This window comes from Aquarana catesbeiana, linkage group LG13 (genome assembly GCF_042186555.1).
Source record: "Aquarana catesbeiana isolate 2022-GZ linkage group LG13, ASM4218655v1, whole genome shotgun sequence".
In the NCBI taxonomy this organism is placed as follows: domain Eukaryota; kingdom Metazoa; phylum Chordata; class Amphibia; order Anura; family Ranidae; genus Aquarana; species Aquarana catesbeiana.
This window is the reverse complement of record NC_133336.1, coordinates 135,401,812-135,422,704: the sequence shown is the minus strand read 5'-3', so window position 1 is coordinate 135,422,704 and position 20,893 is coordinate 135,401,812. Positions and strand designations below refer to the sequence as shown.

The window sequence follows — 20,893 nt, the reverse complement described above, 5'->3', positions numbered from 1 at the left end:
TGAGGCACCTTTACAGGAAAAAGAAAAGAATTTACCCAGGAAGAGCGACCGCAATATGCCAGCCGGCTTGCTCATCGGGAAAGGAAAAATGTGTTTTTTCCTTTCCCAATGAGCGACAAGCAATACTGACATGTGTTTGGTATGAATCATGAAGGGGAACTCCACATCAAATTTTAAATAAAAAACCGGCATAGGTTCCCCTCCAAGAGCATACCAGGTCTGGTATGGATTTTAAGGGGAACCCCCTATGCTGAAAAAACGGCGTGGGGGTACCCCCCAAAATCCATACCAGACCCTCACCCGAGCACGCAGCCTGGCTGGTCAGGAAAGGGGGTGGAGACGAGCGAGCGCCCCCACCCCCCCCCCGAACCGTACCAGGCCACATGCCCTCAACATGGGGGGGGGGTGGGCGCTTTGGGGAAGGGGGGTGCCCTGCGGCCCACTCACCCCAAAGCACCTTGTCCCCATGTTGATGAGGACAAGGGCCTCTTCCCAACAACCCTGGCCATTGGTTGTCAGGGTCTGCGGGCGGGGGACTTATCGGAATCCGGGAGCCCCCTTTAATAAGGGGGCCTCCAGACCTCGGCCCCCCACCCTATGTGAATGAGTATGGGGTACATCGTACCCCTACCCAATCGCCTGGGGGGAAAAAAAGTGTCAATAAAAAAAAAAAAACACTACACGGGTTTTTAAAGAAATTTATTAGGCAGCTCCGGGGGGTCTTCTTCCGACTGCAGGGGGCTCTTCCAACATCTCTTCTCTCTCCGGTTCTTCTGCCAGGCTCCTCCGCTATCTTCTGCCACTCTTTTGCTAGCGGTGGGCTGGTCGTCTTCGTCTTCTTCCCTCTTCTCTTCTTACGACGTTGACACAACGCTCTCTCCCGCTGTAATGCCATGTATGCGGTGCATGACGACTTATATAGGTATGGGGCGTGGTCACCGGGTGATGTCACTGTGATGTCGTAAAGGGCGGGGTCACCCGGTGACCACGCCCCATGCCTATATAAGTCGTTGCGCACTGCGTACACGGCATTACAGTGGGAGAGAGCGTCTGTCAACATCGGAATTAGATTAGAGGGAAGAAGATGGAGAAGACCGGGCCACTGCTAGCAAAAGAGCGGCAAAAGGGAAGACGATAGCGGAGGAGCCCGGCAGAAGTACCAGAGAGCGGGAGTAGAACCGGACACCGGGAGAAGAGGCCGGAGAGAATGGAGAAGTCGCAAGAGACCCCCGAAGTCAGAAGAAGACCCCCAGAGCTGCCTAATAAATTACTTTAAAAACCTGTGTAATGTGTTTTTTTATTGACACTTTTTCCCCCAGGTGAATGGGTAGGGGTACGATGTCACATAGGGTGGGGGGCCGGGATCTGGATTCCGATAAGCCCCCCGCCCGCAGACCCCGACAACCAAACGGCCAGGGTTGTCAGGATGGGGACAAGGTGCTTTGGGGTTGGGGGGGCAGGGCGCCCCACTTCCCCAAAGCACACCCCCCCCCATGTTAAGGGCATGCGGCCTGGTACAGTTCGGGGGGGGGGGGCGGCGCTCGCTCGTCCCCACCCCTTTCCTGACCGGCGGCGCTGCGCTCGGATAAGGGTCTGGTATGGATCTTGGAGGGGACCCCCACGCCGTTTTTTTGGCGTAGGGGGTTCCCTTAACATCCATACCAGGCCTGGTATGCTCAGCTCCCTGTCCTCGAGGCGACTTCAAGTCGCACTGTGATTCATACTCAAGTCGTGTCCAAGTTGCCTCCCAAAGTCGCGCTGGAAGTCCTGTTGCCCCTGTGTGAATGGGCTCTTACTTTTACACTGATTTAATTAAATATTCTGCTCAGTATTTTTTTTAATACTGTAAGTGTACCTGTTAAACTACAGTTAAACAGACACACACTGCCATCTTCAGGATGCAGTAGCACTAGCAACCTGGAATGCTTTAATGCAAAGCAAACCTTACACCTGCGTGTGATCACCATGATTTGTTATGACAGTCATACGATTGTAAAACGCTCATGATATCTAGTGGAGACTCTGAGAAAAGGCATTGGGCGGGAGAAAGTTTATATGCAAATGGTGGGCAGAACATGCAATAGGTGTTCAAGCACCAGGTGAAAGCATTGAATAAAGTACCAAAAAATGAACAACCCGGTAAAATCCTAGCATTTAGTAACATGGTCAGATGCATTGGTATACACGCAGAAGCACCTTACCTTTCTTCTGATGTTTCTCCTTCAACCTCTTGGCCAACACTTTTAGATTCTTCCACTGGTTCAACTGAGACAGCAGAAAAGAGATATACATAAATAAGAAAAATGTAAATAAAATGTTACTTATTGTATATAATGACAAGTGATATGGAGACAGAATAGATAAATATTGCTGATACAGCAATTTTGCCAAACACATATGTAATTGGGCATATTTACTGTGATGTATTAACTCAGGACTAGCAGTTGTGCCTCTACCCTGCCTTCTAACTGTAACCCATTAGCCTACTACTGACCCCATCTACTACTCCAATACGCCACCCTCTATACTCGCCATACACAATACGAAAAATCGCCCGAAATTCGGTCAGACAGTTGGTTCTTTTCCAGCCAGTTAATGGGCACAAATCGGTATTCGGTTGGGATGTTTTCGAGCCAAAAAACGAAGGACAAGTTAGGAAATTTTCTGCCGAACGAACAATAGATTGAAAGGTTAATGTGTTTACCGTCCAAATTGTTTGCACTAGGTATATGTTATGTGAAAAAACAAACAAAAGATTAATTTATGTCCACTGAACGATTTATTGCTCATTTCATGATGGCTTGGTTTAACCACTTAAGGACTAGCCTCGTTTTGGATTTTAGGTGTTTACATGTTTAAAACAGGTTTTTCTGCTAGAAAATTACTTAGAACCCCCAAACATTATATATGGTTTTTCTTCTAACACCCTAGAGAATACAATGGCGGTCATTTTTGAATAAAAAAATAAAACAGTAAAGTTATCCCAATTTTTTTTTATATTGTGAAATATAATGTTACGCCAAGTAAATTGATACCCAACATGTCATGCTTGAAAATTGCGCCCGCTCGTGGAATGGCGTCAAACTTTTACCCTCAAAAATCTCCATAGGCGACGTTTTAAAAATTCTACAGGTTGCATATTTTGCGCTACAGAGGAGGTCTAGGGCTAGAATTATTGCTCTCGCTCTACCGGTCGCTGTGATACCTCACATGTGTGGTTTGACCACCGTTTTCATATGCGGGCGCTACTCGCGTATGCGTTCGCTTCTGCGCGCGAGCTCGTCGGGACAGGGGGGTTTTAAAAATTTTTATTTTTATTATTTATTTTAAAATATTTTATTTATTTTTACACTGTTTAAAAAAAAAAATAAAATTGTGTCACTTTTATTCCTATTACAAGGAATGTAAACATCCCTTGTAATAGAAAAAAGCATGGCAGGACCTCTTAAATATGAGATCTGGGGTCAAAAAGACCTCAGATCTCATATTTACACTAAAATGCAATAAAAAAAAAAAAAAAAAAGTCATTTAGAAACACAAACAAAACATCTGTTTTAAGAACCTGAGCAGCCGCATTCAAGCAGACCTTGACTGCTCTCACCACATCAAGAGAATGTAGTGACCTTTGTTCCACAGAACAGGGTTCTGAGAAAAATGAAGGTAGAATAATATCCTGGTTCAAATGAAAACCTGACACTACCTTTGCTAGAAATTTAGGATGAGGACGCAATACAACCTTATCCTTGTGAATAATCTATGGCTCTTTACAAGAAAGAGCAGCCAACTCCGATACCCTTCTTGCAGAAGATATGGGTACCAGAAAAGCTAATTTCCTTGTTAAAAGGACCAAGGGAATATGTCGTATCGGCTCAAAAGGCTGTTTCTGTAATGCCGACAGGACTAAATTCAAGTCACAAGGGTTCAGGGGTGACCTAACCGGAGGATTAAGCCGCATTACCCCCTTAATAAAGCTACGAACCAGAGAGTGCGACGTAAGTGGGCGTTGAAATACCGATAAGGCTGAAAACCTGGCCTTTGATAGTACTCAAGGCCAGATTCATTTCTAATCCCATCTGTAGAAAGTCAAGGATCCTACCTATGACATATTTTCCTGGGGTGTCAACCCCTAGATTCACACCAGGAGACATATGCTTTCCAGACTTTAATATATGACTCTGGAGGCCGGCTTCCTTGCATTAACCAGAGTAGACACAACTGAACTTGATAGTCCACGCTTTTTCAAAATGTGGGTCTCAATAGCCAAACCGTTAAATTTAGATTTTGTAAGGTAGGATGGAATACCGGACCTTGCGAGAGAAGGTCTGATCGTGGCGGCAGAGTCCATGGGTCTCCTACCGCAATCTTTACGATCTCTGCATACCAAGATCTCCTGGGCCACAAGAATCACCGCGTTCCCTTCCTGCTTGATCCTGCGTAGAAGCAACAGGGCAGAAGGAAATGCATAAATCAGTGAAAACTGATTCCATGGGAAAACCAAGGCATCTGTTCCGCATGCTAGGGGATTCTTTGTCCTCGACACAAAGCTGTTGATCTTTTTGTTGAACCTGGATGCAAACAGATCCACGTCCGGAATTCCCCATCTTTGACATATTGACAGAAAGATGTCGGGGTGAAGACACAATTCTCCCGGGAGCAACTGCTGGCGACTCAAGTAGTCCGCCTGCCAATTCTCTATTCCTGGAATGAAGACTGCCGATAGATAAGGTATGTTGTTTACTGCCCAAGTTAGTATATGATTCACCTCTCTCTGGGCCACACGCCGTCTCATGCCCCCTTGGTGATTGATATAGGCCACTGCTGTGGCATTGTCGGATTGGATCCTGAGAGGACAATTTCGTAGTCTGAGCGTCCTTGCCTTCAGGGATATTCTTCTAGAATATTGATGGGCAAGGTCATTTCTGATTTGGACCATTTTCTTGGACAGGCGCTTCTTCCAGGACTGCTCCCCAGCCCATAAATCTGGCATCTGTTGTTATAACCTTCCAGGTAACTGGTAGAAAGGATTTCCCTTTTTTGGAGATTCTTGGCTATCAACCACCAACTGAGGCTTTGGCGCTCCTTTGGGGATAAACGTAATGGGAAGTCTAGAGCTTGGACCAAGTCCATAGGACACTGTTTTGCATTATGAATGAAATGAGCATAAGGAATGGCCTCGAACCTCGCCACCATCTTTCCCAACAATCTCATGCAAAGTCAAAAAGAAGGATTCTTCTTTGCTTTGACCACCTGAATCAGTTCCCTTATGAAACTGATCTTTGCCTGGGGCAAAAACACCCTCTTCTGAGCTGTAGCTATGATCAGACCCAAGTATTCCAATCTCTTTGATGGTTTTAAGGAAGCTTTATCTAGATTGAGAATCCAACCTAGGTATTCCAGGTAGCTGACTGCCGTGACCAAACTTTGGTCTAAGTGGGCTACCGACTGGTCTAACAAGAGTAGATCGTCTAAGTAAGCTAGAATTGTTACTCCTTGAGCCCTTAATCTCGCTAAAGGGGGAGCCAAGACCTTTGTAAAACACTCGAGGTGCAGTAGCTAGACCGAAAGGTAGAGCTACAAACTGAAAATGAAAAACTTTTCTATCACGAATCGTAGATATTTCTGGTGAGTGGGAAAAACAGGTACATGGAGTTAAGCATCCTTGAGGTTGATTGACGCTAGCAGTTCTCCACCTTGTAGAATGGAGACCACTGATCGGATTGACTCCATGCGAAAAGAGCAGATATTCAAAAACCGGTTTAGATCTTTGAGATCTAGAATGGGCCTGACATTCCCGTTTGATTTTGGTACTGTGAAAAGGTTTGAATAAAACCCTAACCCCTGCTCTTCCATGAGGACCACCGATACCACTTTTTGAGACAAAAGATGGTCCTAAGCTTGAAAGAGAGACTTCTTTTTCTCTGGATCCCTGGGAAGGTTTGATCTGAGAAAACCAGGAGACGGGAACTCTAGTTTGTATCCTAGAGATATTGAGGAAGCCATCCATTTGTCTTGACACTCTTCCTGCCAGACCCTTGAGAACTGCAGAAGTCTCCCCCCACTCAAGCGAGAGGGGGCGCCCCTTCATAAGGTGGTTTTAGTATTTTGTTTTGTGTGTTTCCTCCCCCAGGGCCGCTTTTGTTCCTGGGGTTGACACTGAAGTTTACCTCCTGAACTTGACGGTGGAGGCCGTCGTGACTGCCTGGAGGCCGATGCTTCTGGCACTGGAGAAGAAGCTCGTTTAAAAGAAAAACGCTTCATCCTCTTAACTGGCAAAAGGGAACTTTTCCCATTAGAAATTATTTGAATGTATTTATCCAGATCGTCCACAAACAGCCGTTCACCACGAAACGGAAAACTAGCCAGGAGCATTTTGAATGGCGCTTCGGCTGACCAATTTTTCAACCATAGAACTCTACGCACATGCACCAGCCCGAGCATAAGTCGTGAGGCCTGGAGAATAGAATCTCTCACGGCATCTATTGCAAAACATAACGCCCCTGGTATCCCGGCCAAATCTTGGGCCTGCTGATCAGAAATAATCTTGAGCACCTGTTTAAACTGGTCTCTAAGGCTGGGTTCACACTGGTCCGACAAACGCTCCGACATTGGGAGCTCATGTCGCATGACGTGTGAAATCCAATGTTTCCCTATGGGAGCCGTCCTAACTGGTCCGACACAAGTCGTTCCAACTTTAGAAATGCTCCCTGTACTACTTTGGTCCGACTTTCATCCTACTTCAGCCTATTGACTATCATTGAAGTCGGATCAAAGTCGGATCGCCGTCTCGCATGATCAGACTTCGGCACGCGACTTGTGCTCAGATGATCTTGAGGTGGAAATCCGCGCCAAATTTTAAATAAAAAAACGGCATTAGTTCCCCCTCCAAGAGCATACCAGGCCCTTAGGTCTGGTATGGACCTTGAGGGGAACTCCCTACGCCGAAAAAACGGCGTGGGGGTCCCCCCAAATCCATACCAGACCCTTATCCGAGCACGGAGCCCGGCCGGTCTGGAATGGGGGTGGGGACGAGCGAGCGCCCCCCCTCCTGAACCGTACCAGGCCGCATGCCCTCAAAATGGGGGGGTTGGTGCCTTGGGGGAGGGAGGCGCGCTGCGGGCCCCCCCCACCCCAAAGCACCTTGTCCCCATGTTGATGAGGACAAGGGCTTCTTCCCGACAACCCTGGCCGCTGGTTGTCGGGGTCTGCGGGCGGGGGGCTTATCGGAATCCGGGAGCCCCCTTTAATAAGGGGGGCCCCCCACCCTATGTGAATGAGTATGGGGTACATGGTACCCCTACCCATTCACCTAGGGAAAAAGTGTCAATAAAAAAAAAACACTACACAGGTTTTTAAAGTAATTTATTAGACAGCTCCGGGGGTCTTCTTCCGGCTTCGGGGGTCTTTTCGGTTCTTCTCCGCGCTCTCCGGGTCTTCTGCCGGGCTCCTCCGCTATCTTCTGCTCTTTTGCTATAGCGGAGGACCCCGGTCTGCTGCCTTCTTCTCTTCGGGGGTCTCTCCGCGCTCTCCGGGTCTTCTGCCGGGCTCCTCCGCTATCTTCTGCTCTTTTGCCGCTCTTTTACTATAGCAGAGGAGCTCCGCTCTGACTTATATAGGCGATGACCCCGCCCCCTTATGCCGTCACAGTCCCAGCATGCCCAGGGGCTGTGACGGCATAAGGGGGCGGGGTCACCGCCTATATAAGCCATAACAGAGCGCACAGAGAGCATTCCAGCCGGAGAGAGCGTCATGTCAACATTTGAAGAAAAGAAGAAGGCAGAAGGCAGAAGTCCAGGCCGCCGCTAGCAATAGAGCTGTAGAAGATAGCGGAGGAGCCGGCAGAAGATCAGGACACCGGGAGGAGACGCCGGAGAGACCCTGAAGTCGGAAGACCCCGGAGCTGTCTAATAAATTACTTTAAAAACCTGCGTACTGTTTTTTTATTGACACTTTTTTCCCTAGGTGAATGGGTAGGGGTACGATGTACCCCATACTCATTCACAAAGGGTGGGGGGCCGGGATCTGGGGGCCCCCTTATTAAAGGGGGCTCCCAGATTCCGATAAGCCCCCCGCCCGCAGACCCCGACAACCAACGGCCAGGGTTGTCGGGAAGAGGCCCTTGTCCTCATCAACATGGGGACAAGGTGCTTTGGGGTGGGGGGGGGCGCGCAGCGCGCCCCCCTCCCCCAAGGCACCAACCCCCCCATGTTGAGGGCATGCGGTAGGGGTACGGTTCAGGGGGGGGTGCCACTCAGACGTCCCCACCCCCATTCCTGACCGGCCGGGCTGCGTGCTCGGATAAGGGTCTGGTATGGATTTGGGGGGACCCCCACAACGTTTTTTCAGCGTAGGGGGTTTCCCTCAAGATCCATACCAGACCTAAGGGCCTGGTATGCTCTTGGAGGGGGAACCCATGCCGTTTTTTTATTTAAAATTTGGCGCGGAGTTCCCCCTCAAGATTCACACCAAGACATCCGACATTGTGTTATTTCCTGCCCCCTGATGTAGCCCCTCCCATTGTGTTTTAGTTTTAATTGGTCAAAGGACAAGTATACTATCTGAAAAGTCAGATCAAAGTAGTATCCTGTTCATGAAAGTCGGATGGATGTAGGACCAATGTAGGATCAATGTAGGACCAATGTAGGACCAATGTAGGACCAATGTAGGACTGATGTCGCAGAGCAAAGTAGGATGAAAGTCGTACTACTGTCGTGTAGTATAGTGTGAACCCAGCCTAAGGCTGGGTTCACACTGGTCCGACAAACGCTCCGACATTGAGAGCTCATGTCGTATGACGTGTGAAAATTAATGGTTCCCTATGGGAGCCGTCTTAACTGGTCCGACACAAGTTGGTCCGACTTTGAAAATGCTCCCTGTACTACTTTGGTCCGACTTTGATCCTACTTCAGCCCATTGACTATCATTGAAGTAGGATCAAAGTCGGATCCTTGTCCTTACCATCCGACTTAGGCATCCGACATTGTGTTATTTCCTGCCCCCTGCCGTAGCCCCTCCCATTGTGTGTTAGTTTTGATTGGTCAAAGGACAAGTGTACTATCTGAAAAGTCGGATCAAAGTAGTATCCTGTTCATGAAAGTCGGATGGATGTAGGATCAATGTAGGATCACAGTAGGACCAATGTAGGACTGATGTCGCAGAGCAAAGTAGGATGAGGCTGGGTTCACACTGGTGCGACACGACAGCCGTCCTACTTTGGATCCAACTTTGCCCTGCGACATAAAGCCGGCATGTGTCCGACTTTCAATGAACGGGGATCCGACTTGGATCCCCGCCAATGCCCGGCATTGTTTGGTATTAGGGGGAACTCCGCGCCAAATTTTAAATAAAAAACCGGCATGGGTTCCCCCTCCAAGAGCATATCAGGCCCTTGGGTCTGGTATGAACCTTGAGGGGAACCCCCTACGCTGAAAAAAACGGCATGGGGGGGTCGCCCCCAATCCATACCAGACCCTTATCCGAGCACGCAGCCCGGCCGGACAGGAATGGGGGTGGGGACGAGCGAGCGCCCCCCCCCCTCCTGAACCGTACCAGGCCGCATGCCCTCAACATGGGGGGTGGTGCCTTGGGGGAGGGGGCGCGCTGCGGCCCCCCACCCCAAAGCACCTTGTCCCCATGTTGATGAGGACAAGGGCCTCTTCCCGACAACCCTGGCCGTTGGTTGTCAGGGTCTGCGGGCGGGGGCTTATCGGAATCCGGGAGCCCCCTTTAATAAGGGGGCCCCCAGATCCCGGCCCCCCACCCTATGTGAATGAGTATGGGGTACATCGTACCCCTACCCATTCACCTAGGGAAAAAGTGTCAATTAAAAAAAAACACTACACAGATTTTTAAAGTAATTTATTAGACAGCTCCGGGGGTCTTCTTCCGACTTCGGGGGTCTCTCCGGTTCTTCTCCGCGCTCTCCGGGTCTTCTGCCGGGCTCCTCCGCTATTTTCTGCTCTTTTGCTATAGCGGAGGAGCCCGGTCTGCTGCCTTCTTCTCTTCGGGGGTCTCTCCGGTTCTTCTCCGCACCTTCTGCCGGGCTCCTCCGCTCTCTTCTGCTCTTTTGCCGCTCTTTTGCTATAGCGAAGGAGCCCAGTCTTCAATCTTCTGCCTTCTGCTCTCTTCTCCTGATGTTGACACGACGCTCTCTGGGGCTGGAATGCACTCTGAGCGCTCCGCTCTGATTTATATAGGTGGTGACCACGCCCCCTTATGCCGTCACAGTCCCTGGGCATGCTGGGACTATGACGGCATAAGGGGGCGTGGTCATTGGGTGATGACCACGCCCCCTAAAACGTCACAGTCCCAGCATGCCCAGGGACTGTGACGGCATAAGGGGGCGTGGTCACCACCTATATAAGTCAGAGCGGAGCGCTCAGAGTGCATTCCAGCCCCAGAGAGCGTCGTGTCAACATCAGGAGAAGAGAGCAGAAGGCAGAAGATTGAAGACCGGGCTCCTTCGCTATAGCAAAAGAGCGGCAAAAGAGCAGAAGAGAGCGGAGGAGCCCGGCAGAAGGTCCGGAGAGCGCGGAGAAGAACCGGAGAGACCCCCGAAGAGAAGAAGGCAGCAGACCGGGCTCCTCCGCTATAGCAAAAGAGCAGAAAATAGCGGAGGAGCCCAGCAGAAGACCTGGAGAGCGCGGAGAAGAACCGGAGAGACCCCCGAAGTCGGAAGAAGACCCCCGGAGCTGTCTAATAAATTACTTTAAAAATCTGTGTAGTGTTTTTTTTTAATTGACACTTTTTCCCTAGGTGAATGGGTAGGGGTACGATGTACCCCATACTCATTCACATAGGGTGAGGGGCCGGGATCTGGGGGCCCCCTTATTAAAGGGGGCTCCCGGATTCCGATAAGCCCCCGCCCGCAGACCCCGACAACCAACGGCCAGGGTTGTCGGGAAGAGGCCCTTGTCCTCATCAACATGGGGACAAGGTGCTTTGGGGTGGGGGGGCCGCAGCGCGCCCCCTCCCCCAAGGCACCACCCCCCATGTTGAGGGCATGCGGCCTGGTACGGTTCAGGAGGGGGGGGGCGCTCGCTCGTCCCCACCCCCATTCCTGTCCGGCCGGGCTGCGTGCTCGGATAAGGGTCTGGTATGGATTGGGGGCGACCCCCCACGCCGTTTTTTCGGCGTAGGGGGTTCCCCTCAAGGTCCATACCAGACCCAAGGGCCTGGTATGCTCTTGGAGGGGGAACCCATGCCGGTTTTTTATTTAAAATTTGGCGCGGAGTTCCCCCTCAAGAACATCTGAGCACAAGTCGCGTGCCGAAGTCGGATCATGCAAGACGGCAATCCGACTTTGATCCGACTTCAATGATAGTCAATAGGCTGAAGTAGGATCAAAGTCGGACCAAAGTAGTACAGGGAGCATTTCTAAAGTCGGAACGACTTGTGTCGGACCAGTTAGGACGGCTCCCATAGGGAAACATTAAATTTCACACGTCATGCGACATGAGCTCCCAATGTCGGAGCGTTTGTCGGACCAGTGTGAACCCAGCCTCAAAGTCATACTACTGTCGTGTAGTATAGTGTGAACCCAGCCTTAGGCTGGGTTCACACTGGTGCGACAAGCGCTCCGTCATTGGGAGCTCATGTCGCATGACATGTGAAAATCAATGTTTCCCTATGGGAGCCGTCTTAACTGGTCCGACACAAGTCGGTCCGACTTTGGTCCGCCTTTGATCCTACTTCAGCCCATTGACTATCATTGAAGTAGGATCAAAGTCGGATCCTTGTCCTAACCATCCAACTTTGGCATCCGATATTGTGTTATTTCCTGCCCCCTGCTGTGTTAGTTTTGATTGGTCAAAGGACAAGTGTACTAGCTGAAAAGTCGGATCAAAGTAGTATCCTGGTCATGAAAGTCGGATGGATGTAGGATCAATGTAGGACTGATGTTGCAGAGCAAAGTAGGATGAAAGTCGTACTACTGTCGTGTAGTATAGTGTGAACCCAGCCTTAAGGACAGACATACACCAATTGCTGCCAGCGCTGAACCTGCCATTTTGTTTTTAAATAGGAATTCCAACTTCTTATCCGTTGGATCCTTCAGCATGTGAGCATTGTCTACCGGACAAGTAAAATTTTTTATTCACAGAGGATATGGCAGCGTCAATTGCTGGCATCCCCCATTTCTTATTACATTCTTCCTCCATAGGATAAAGTGTTGAAAACCTTTTTGGAGGGTAAAACTGTTTATCTGGGTGCTCCCACTCAGAATACAAAAGGTTTTTTTAGCAATGAATGGATAGGAAAAGTATGAATAGCTTATAGAGGCTTTAGCGAACCCAAACAAGATGTGGGCTCATAGACTGATTCAGCTGATGGCAGCATGAATGTAGAGCGGACCAATTCAGTAAGAGATTGTACCATCAATCTTTCAGATTGTGAACCTGATCCATTCATATTTGACTCTTCAGAAGAGGAGTCATCAGCCTCTTCCTGGTCACCTGAGAGAAATTAATCATCTCTCGCTCCCTGTTCCTTCAGTCTGAGTTTCAGTTCCTGGGAAATGGAAGGGGACCTATCGCGCTTAGTCCCACTCTGGGATGCGATTAAACCATCAATCTTTTGCTCCAACCCCAAAATGGTTGAGAAAAAAAAACCTCTTCAGTAATATAGACAGGGGTTGCAACACCTAACGGCCCTGATGACTCACTCTGACCAGCCACCTCGGAACTTTCAGGGGAGGATGCCATCTTTTTTGAGATGGTTCTAGGCTTTTTTGTGGCTAAAGTTATTCTTGAGCCCTTTTTTTTTTTTAGGTGTTTTTACCCCCCCTTCCGACCATAGCCCGATGCACAAAGCAGAGGTACTACCAGAAGGATCGCATCCACTGCTTGAGCAATAGTCCAGCCCTGCCGCTGCTATTAATGCTTAGACTGATGCAAATAGTAAATGTGTCAAAAGGAATGCCTGTGTCAAACTTCTTTCATGCCCCTCTTTGCTCTTGTGTCCCTCCGACAACTCGCAGCCAGCACAATGAAGGTTTTAAAGCACACGCCCGTGTTGGCCGTTGAAGGACGCCAACGCCGTGCTAAGCCCCGCCCCCTCCATCACATCGTGACCCCCCCCTCTCTTTTTTGAAAAGAGTTTTCCTGCTCGAGCACAGGCCTCCGATCCGACGGGATCGGCTTGTGTGGGAGGGAGAGATGGTGAGGAGGAGACCTGAAAGCCGCCACCATGCTAGGGGCGGTGAAAAAAAAAAACGCCATAGCCGATCGTTCTTTAGCTCTCTCCTAATGCTCAGCCTCGTGAAGAGGGGGAGAGTTCAGCCCAGGTGGGGGGTGTCTGGTAAAGCAAAATCCCCCCCCAAACTTACCAGAGGTCTGCCTGCTAGCCGGAGGAAAAAAAGCCTGCTGCTTCTGACACAGCGTGATCTCTCAGCAAAGCACGAGAAGGTACGTGCTCCATACAGCCCCCAGTGGTGACACTTAGGCATGACAACATTTTACTTTTTAAAGGAGACATTTCACTTACCTTTCCCGCCTCAGGGCTTTCTGTAGTTAAACCAACAGACCCAATCTTCACCCTTCACAGTGGGTTCCGTTAAACCTTTAGGAATCGGGGACCCTCGGGGAACCCACACTCCTGGACCTGTAATAGCACCCCGCCAGTAAAACTTTATGGCTTTAAAATACCAAAGTACAGGATCCCGGATCCCAGCTCTCTAAAAAGAAGCGCTACAGGTAAAACCTTGTTTCTTTGGACACGAGGCCCGGGTACCATTCAATTTGGCCTAAAAGACACTTTGAATGGATCCGACTGCATAGCTAGCCCCAGCAAGGATTGCTCCAGTGGAGCTCAGCACAGCACATCTTTACTCGTGACCAACACCTTAGACACTGGCAAAAAAACTGAGGTACTCCCAGTAGTGGGAGGGGTTATATAGGGAGTGGACTTCCTGTTTTAGGGTGTGCCAATGTCCATCACCTGCAGGTGGCCTATATCCCACCTAGTAACTACTATGGCTCTGTGTCCTGTGATGTACTATTGTGATCAGTTCTACTGTGTTCCCAGCTACACTCTCAAGGTATTTTCACCTCACCTGCTATTACTAATAATCATCAAACATAGTGAAGCACAACACTCCTCATAAGGAAAACTAATTTAAAATCCATGCATAAATAAAAATCAAATCAAAATGGTAAACAGTCCAGCACCCAGTGCTCTGTGTATACAAAAAAAATCCTCCATCTCTTCTTGTGAAGTTCTCATCCACCACCAGTTGAAGTGCCTGCTCACCTCCAACACAATCATCACACAATCTTAAGCTCCGAATATCGGGCCCTTCTCTTTCCACTCTCGTAGTTTCCACCATATGTTAAATATGACAAAAAGGCAACATGGCGCTCTCAATTTTAACAAGCTTACAGAAATAACCGTAAAAATGCGTTTAAAAAACCTTGCCAGCCAGCTCACCACTAAGCTCGTAACTGTGGCGGTGGTGCAGCGACACGGGCTTGGCTCCTCCTTCCTAGACGCATTGCACCCTCAGTAAGAGGCGGCCCAATAGAACTGAGGCAGCCCAATAGGAGGGCGCAAGGCGCCTAGAAGAGAGGAGAAGAGGCCGTGACGTTACGCCACCGCCGGTTACGAGTGTAGTGGTGAGCTGGCTGGTGAGTTGTTTTCCAAGGGCATAGTTACGGTTATTCCTCTAAGCGTTTAACAGTGGGAGATAATAAATCTTTATTTTTTTTTTTTAACAAACAAAGGTGCTTTATTGTCACAAATAGGGTAAATTACAGTATACCAATTGTCAAAGAACAGAACACTACAAGTGAGGTAGACATATTTGCTTACAGGAATCAAAGTGATGTAGGCAAGAAACAAACCATAGTGCAGCACGTGCTAATATAGTAAGAAGGGTGAATCCTCCAACATACACATTCCCAGTCCACCCACCCCAAAAGTCATATATTTACAATTCCGGGGGTGTTAGGAGGACGTCCATGGAGCCCATACCTTCTTGAATTTCCATGGACAGCCTCGGTTCATATATGTGATTCTATACATGGGCAGGGCCGCCTCGATCTGTGCTTCCCAGGCGGAGAGGGATGGAGGGGGAAGAGCCAATCCACTTTAGGAGAATGAGCAGTTTTAGGTGGGGAGAGCGTTGTGCATCATGAACCCCCAGTAGGGCAAGTTCAGGTAGAGCCGGGATAGACATTTGCTACCTAGAATTGATTTTGTCAAAGACCCTTGACCAGTAGGTCGCTATGATGGGGCATTCCCAGAACATGTGAAAGAAAGTACCAATTTGAGTTTTACATTTGGGGCATGTGGGATCTCTGTCTGGGAATAGGTGATGGAGTCTTTGGGGGGCATAGTAGATCCTGTGAAGGAATTTGACCTAGATTAGTTTATCTTTAGATGCTACTACCAGCTTAGGGCCGTAGTCAAGACAGTCTTCCCATCCCCCTTTGTCTAATGATGGTATATCTCTATGCCATATTTCCCATAGTCCCTCTATTTTAGGAGAGCCTTTGCCCAGGAGTGTGCTATATAGGGTAGAGAGAGGTTTAGTAAGGTCTTCCGGAGTCAATAGTTCCTCGATGGGATCGGCCTGGAGGAGGGGTTTTTGAGGGAACTGGGCCCTAGCTGCGTGTTTGAGTTGTAAATATCGAAATCGCAGCCACTGGGGAAGCTGGTACTTGGTCATCATGTCAGAGAGGGGCATTAAGTCACCTTGGGGCATAATCTGGCTCAGTGTCGTGATGCCATAGTGGGCCCACACCTGAGGGTCCGGGATGGTACGGAAGTGTGACAATGTTTGATTTCCCCAGAGTGAACGTGCAGGGGACCATTGACCCGGTTTCAAGTACCGTCGCCTGGCAGCAACCCACACCCTCAGCGTCGCATGCGTAGGTCCCAGCATCTCAGTGTATGCCCCCTGACCTCTATAGGGAAGGTTACGGAGGTTAGCCATTGAGCCTAAGTAGTTCGCTTCTAGACATACTGCGGCATTGGACCTGGAGCTCTGGAACCACCAGTGGACCGAGACCAGCATCGCAGTCCAAAAGTAAACCTGAAAGTTTGGGAGGCCCAACCCTCCCATATGGGTAGGCAGCCACAAAGTGGAGCGCGTAAATCTGGGAGGCGAACCACTCCAGATGAAGGAACCTATACAGCGATCAATCTCCCTAAGGAACGAGACAGGGACCCAGACAGGACAATTTCTAAACAGGTAGTTGAACTTAGGTAACATCATCTTGGAGGTTGATCCACCCCAGAAGTTTGAGCAGCTAGTTTGCCCAATCAGTGCATTTTGTACGTAGGGTAGTCATGACAGGCGTTAGGTTCTTCTTTACATAGAGGGGTTTTTTGTGATTAAGACCCCAAAGTATTGCAGAGGGGGCCCCCAATGTAGCGCCAACGTCTATGGGCAATAGCATCGATTTGGTCCAATTAATTTTAATCATGGAGAGTCCCCCAAATTCATCGAATATCCGCAAGGCCGCTAATAGTGAGGGTGCAGCATCGTTCAAGTAGAGGAGTGCGTCGTCAGCGTACAGAGACAGCCACTCCTCCATCTTACCAACCAGCAGGCCCAGGACATCCAGAGCACTCCTGATAGAAAATTGCCAGGGGCTCCAGTGCCAGGGCAAACAGGCTGGGGGAGAGCGGACATCCCTGTCTTGTGCCGCGAAATAGATCAAACGAATCAAAGTTCGTACGGACCCGAGCTCTAGGTGCATTATATAATAGTTGAATGGCATGAATGAACTTTGGGCCAAACCCAAAGCGAAGTAGAACCTCCCACAAGTAGGTCCACTCAACAGAATAAAATGCCTTCTCGGCAACTAGGGAGGCAATTACCCTGGTACCCAAGTTATGTGGGATAGCGAGGTTCATGAAGAGACTGATATTTATGTCAGTTCCCTTACCCGGCATAAACCCGGTTTGGTCTATTCCAACCAAGTCTTCGACAATATGGGACAGACGGATGGCCAAAACCTTAGCAAAGATCTTGGCATCCACATTCAGCAAGGATATAGGCCTGTAGGATGCAGTGTCAAGTGGATCCTTGCCAGGCTTGGGAACCAACACAACTATTGCCTCGGTCATCGAATCAGGCAGGGGCTCCAGGGCTGCGAACTTGGTGAGGAGTTTAGTCAGCCTAGGGGCCAAAAGTTCAGTGACATTTGAGTAGAATTCAGATGACAGTCCATCTGCCCCAGGTGCCTTTCCCCCCCAGAGGTGCCCCATAGCTTCCTGGATCTCCTCAAGGGTGATATCTGCCTCTGGCCCTTCCCTAGCTTCCTCGGACAGGGCTGGAAAAGTCAGCGGATCAAGGAAGGAGGAGAGAGCAGAATCATAGAAATTGGCCCAAGAGGCATAGACCTCCTTAAAATATTCTCTAAATTGGCCATTAATATCATTTGGTGCAGTGAGTAGCTGGCCAGACCTAGCCCTGATGGAACCTATGGGTGTGGATGGTATATTGCCCCTAGCCAACCAGGCCAACAGTTCCCCATTCTTCCCCCAATGTTCAAAGACTCATTGAGCAGAGTGTAGGAGAGCTTTATCAGTCTGGGCCACCCTTTCTGTGGAGATATTTTGCAGTGCCTGTTGCCATGCCTTGTATCGCTCGATCCCTGGGGCGGAAACAAACTCAGCCTCTAGTGCAGTAGCCTTTGTTTCAAGCTCCTCTAATGATTTGGTAGACTCTCATTTAAGGCGAGAGATACTAGTCATAAAGTCCCCTCTAGCCCTGGCCTTAAAGGAGTCCCAAAGAATAGGTGGGGGGGGTAGCGTCAGAGTTGTCAATCCAGAAATTATAGATAGAGGCAGTAAGGGGCTCCTGTAACCGCTCATTTGCCCAGGAACTGGACAGCCACCATAGACGAGACCCAGGGGGACTGGTCAGAGTCAGCAAAAGACATAAGGGGGCATAATCGGATACACCCCTGGGAAACACAGTCAGGTCTCGGACATATTGTAAAGCAAGACCAGAAGCATATACAAGATCAATCCTAGACAGAGTTTTATATGAGGAGGAATGACAGGTGTATTCCCTCAGCGTCAGGTGCATGTGTCTCCACATATCAGCGAGGGCATAAATGTCAGCCCACTGCCTGAGGTCCGAGGAGTCACGAGCCGACGAGTGCAGCCTGTCCAGATTCACAGAGGGCACCATGTTGAAGTCACCCAATAGGAAGACTAGTGTAGTGTCAAACTGTACCACAAATTGCATGATCTCATGGAGGATCTGGCTCGAGGCCAGCGGTGAGATATAGATCCCCACTAATACCACATCGTCATCATATATATTAGCATGTATCACAACAGATCTCCCCTCCTTATCAATTTTGACCTCCATAAGCCAAAATGGTAAAGTTTACCAAACCAGGATACTGACCTCACGGGCATAAGTACAGTAAGTGGAATGGTAATTTAGACCCACCCAAGCTTTTTTGAGGAAGACTGTTTTTGTACTCTGCAGATGTGTCTCCTGAAGGATACAGATCTGTGGATTGTGTTAATGCAGGAAGCGGAACATCAGGGAGCACTTTACCGCTGAGTTAAGTCCCCTGACGTTCCACAAAATCAGTGCAGGAGTGTCCTGCTCATGGGGGCAGCATCTCAACCCCGACCGCAGACGGTCCCTCGTCACATGCAGTTCCATGCCAAAGGTAATGAATTAGTGAAAAAACAAATAAAGCACCTGTGAAGAAAAAAAACGTTACTGAACAAACCAGTGATCCCCCCCCCCCCCCCCCCCCCCCCCCCCAACCTAGGAATGCTTAATTTTCCAAACATCAAACACCCAAAATCAGGGAGCGTGGACCAGTGGGTGTAGTCCTTTAGTGGATGTGGCCTGTCCACAATAGCAGCGAGAGGCTCCACCGCCAAAAAAAAAAAAGGAGAAAAAACAAGGAAAGGTGTCAGAGCTTTTTCAAATAGTACTACCAGGATAAGGAGAGAAAAAAACATGAAGTTTCCTCCAATGTCAAAACTTGGTACCAGTAAATGCAAGAACATATTCCAGCCAGGGGAAAAAAAACTTGGTGGGTACAGGAGTCACCTGACCATCAGGGAAGTGGCCAGAAGTTCCATCTCCACCAAGGCGCAGTTCACAATGGAGCAGTTGGGGAATCAAGTGGTAGGCAAAGCCAATGGAGTCGCAGCGAAAATGAAATGTAAACCTGCAGTATAGAAAACTGCCACTAGAGACCGCCACTTGACTGTCAATAAAATCCTGGGAACAATAGTGGTTTGGAGCATTGCATACTGCATAACAGCGGTCAGGTAGCTGTGTGTAGAAATAACAGCAACGCTAGCAGAGCACATCCCAATGAATCCATAGAAAGGGTTTGCTGGTATTAGGTAGATTACAGTTAATCCTGTTGTGTATAGCAGGCAGGCTTGCAGCCACAGAACACCTGGTCTCGCCAGGGGCACAGTACTTGAGCATTTCAATTAGTCAGTCAAAGGCACAACAGGTGCAAAACAAGGACTAACATGCAAGGGGATGCAGCCAGCCTGCGTCATGTATGAATAATAAGCAACAGGCAGGGAACTTCATCGCTCAGCGGTGCGGGGGACTCCAGCCATGCGGATGCATCACGGGGGGAGGTGAAGAATTTGGTTGTCTCACCATCCTGAACCTTCAGGCATGCAGGGAATAAGATGCTCTAGCGGATGCCCTTGAGCCGCATGGCTGCTTTTAAATGCTCAAAGGACCACCTCAATTTTTGAGTTTCCACCGAGTAGTCAGGAAAAATGAGGAGTTTATTATTTTGGTACAGCAATTCCCCCTTCACTCTGGCCGCCCTCAGCACCCCATCTCTATCCCTAAAGTTCAGGAATTTTAGGATAAAGATATGTGGGGGGGGGGGGGGGGGCAACCTGGGTGTCCTGGCTTGGGTGGGATGTGGAGGGCCCTTTCAACAGCATAGAAGGGCGAAAATTGGGCCACTGGCAGGAGGGTGCGGAGTAATTTCTCTACGAATTCCGTGGGACGCTGACCCTAAACCCCCTCCGCCATATCAACAATGCGGAGGTTGTGCCTCCTGTTCCGATTTTCAGCATCTTCGGATTTGTAATTAAGGGCTCTGATTTTTACATGGAGGGCACGGAGGTCAGCGCCAAGATTCCAAGATTCTCCACAGTATCCTCCGCATGGCCCAACTGCTGCTCAGCAGTAGTCAGTCTGGATCTAGATTTGTCCATGTCTTGTCTAATAAGCCCCACATCTAGTTGCACCGCGTCCACCTTAGTGGTTAGAGTGGTGATGGATGTTTGGCAGTTCGCAATAACTGCCAGCACATCAGCTAGACCTGGCTGAGGAGGGTGGAGCTATGCTGCCTGCTCTGTCTGGGACGCCATACTTCCAGAGGAGCATGCCCTAGCCTCCACGCGGTCTGCACAGGCCAGCACCCGTCCCTCAGGCTCGGGGGGGGGGGGGGGGGAGAGAGATTTAAGCTTCTTACAATACATCTTTATTAAAATGAAGAGCACTCTGTTGCTGTCCTTTTGTCCCATTTGACATATGGTGGAAACTACAAGAGTTGAAAGAGAAGGACCCGGTATCCAGAGCTTAAGAGGGGAGGGAGGAGGTTGCTGCCTCAAGAGAGTAATACCAGTTGGAGGACACAGATGAGTGTTTATTGTGTTGGACATGAGCAGGCACTTCACCTAGTGGTGGATGAGAACTTGTCACAAGAAGAATTGGAATTTTTTTGTATACAGAGCACTGGGTGCTGGACTGTTTACTATTTTAATTTTATCTTATTTGATTTTTAGTATTTATGCATGGACTTTAAATTTGTTTTCCATATCTGGAGTGTTGCGCTTCACTGTATTTGATGATTATTGGTAACCCACATTTGGCTTTGGGACTGTGCATAGGTTTAAAAAAAATAAAAAATAAAAAAACAGAACTTTTCCT

General features: G+C 49.1%; 1 protein-coding gene across 1 annotated transcript in view; it reads right to left on the bottom strand.

Annotated features, from left to right (window-relative positions):
* Positions 1–20,893, bottom strand: part of EXD1 (exonuclease 3'-5' domain containing 1) — a 559,324-nt gene that overhangs the window by 453,621 nt on the left and 84,810 nt on the right. The window contains exon 3 of the mRNA XM_073610706.1: positions 2,202–2,265. Coding sequence (XP_073466807.1) covers positions 2,202–2,265 — 64 coding nt within the window. The remainder of the gene's footprint in view (positions 1–2,201; positions 2,266–20,893) is intronic.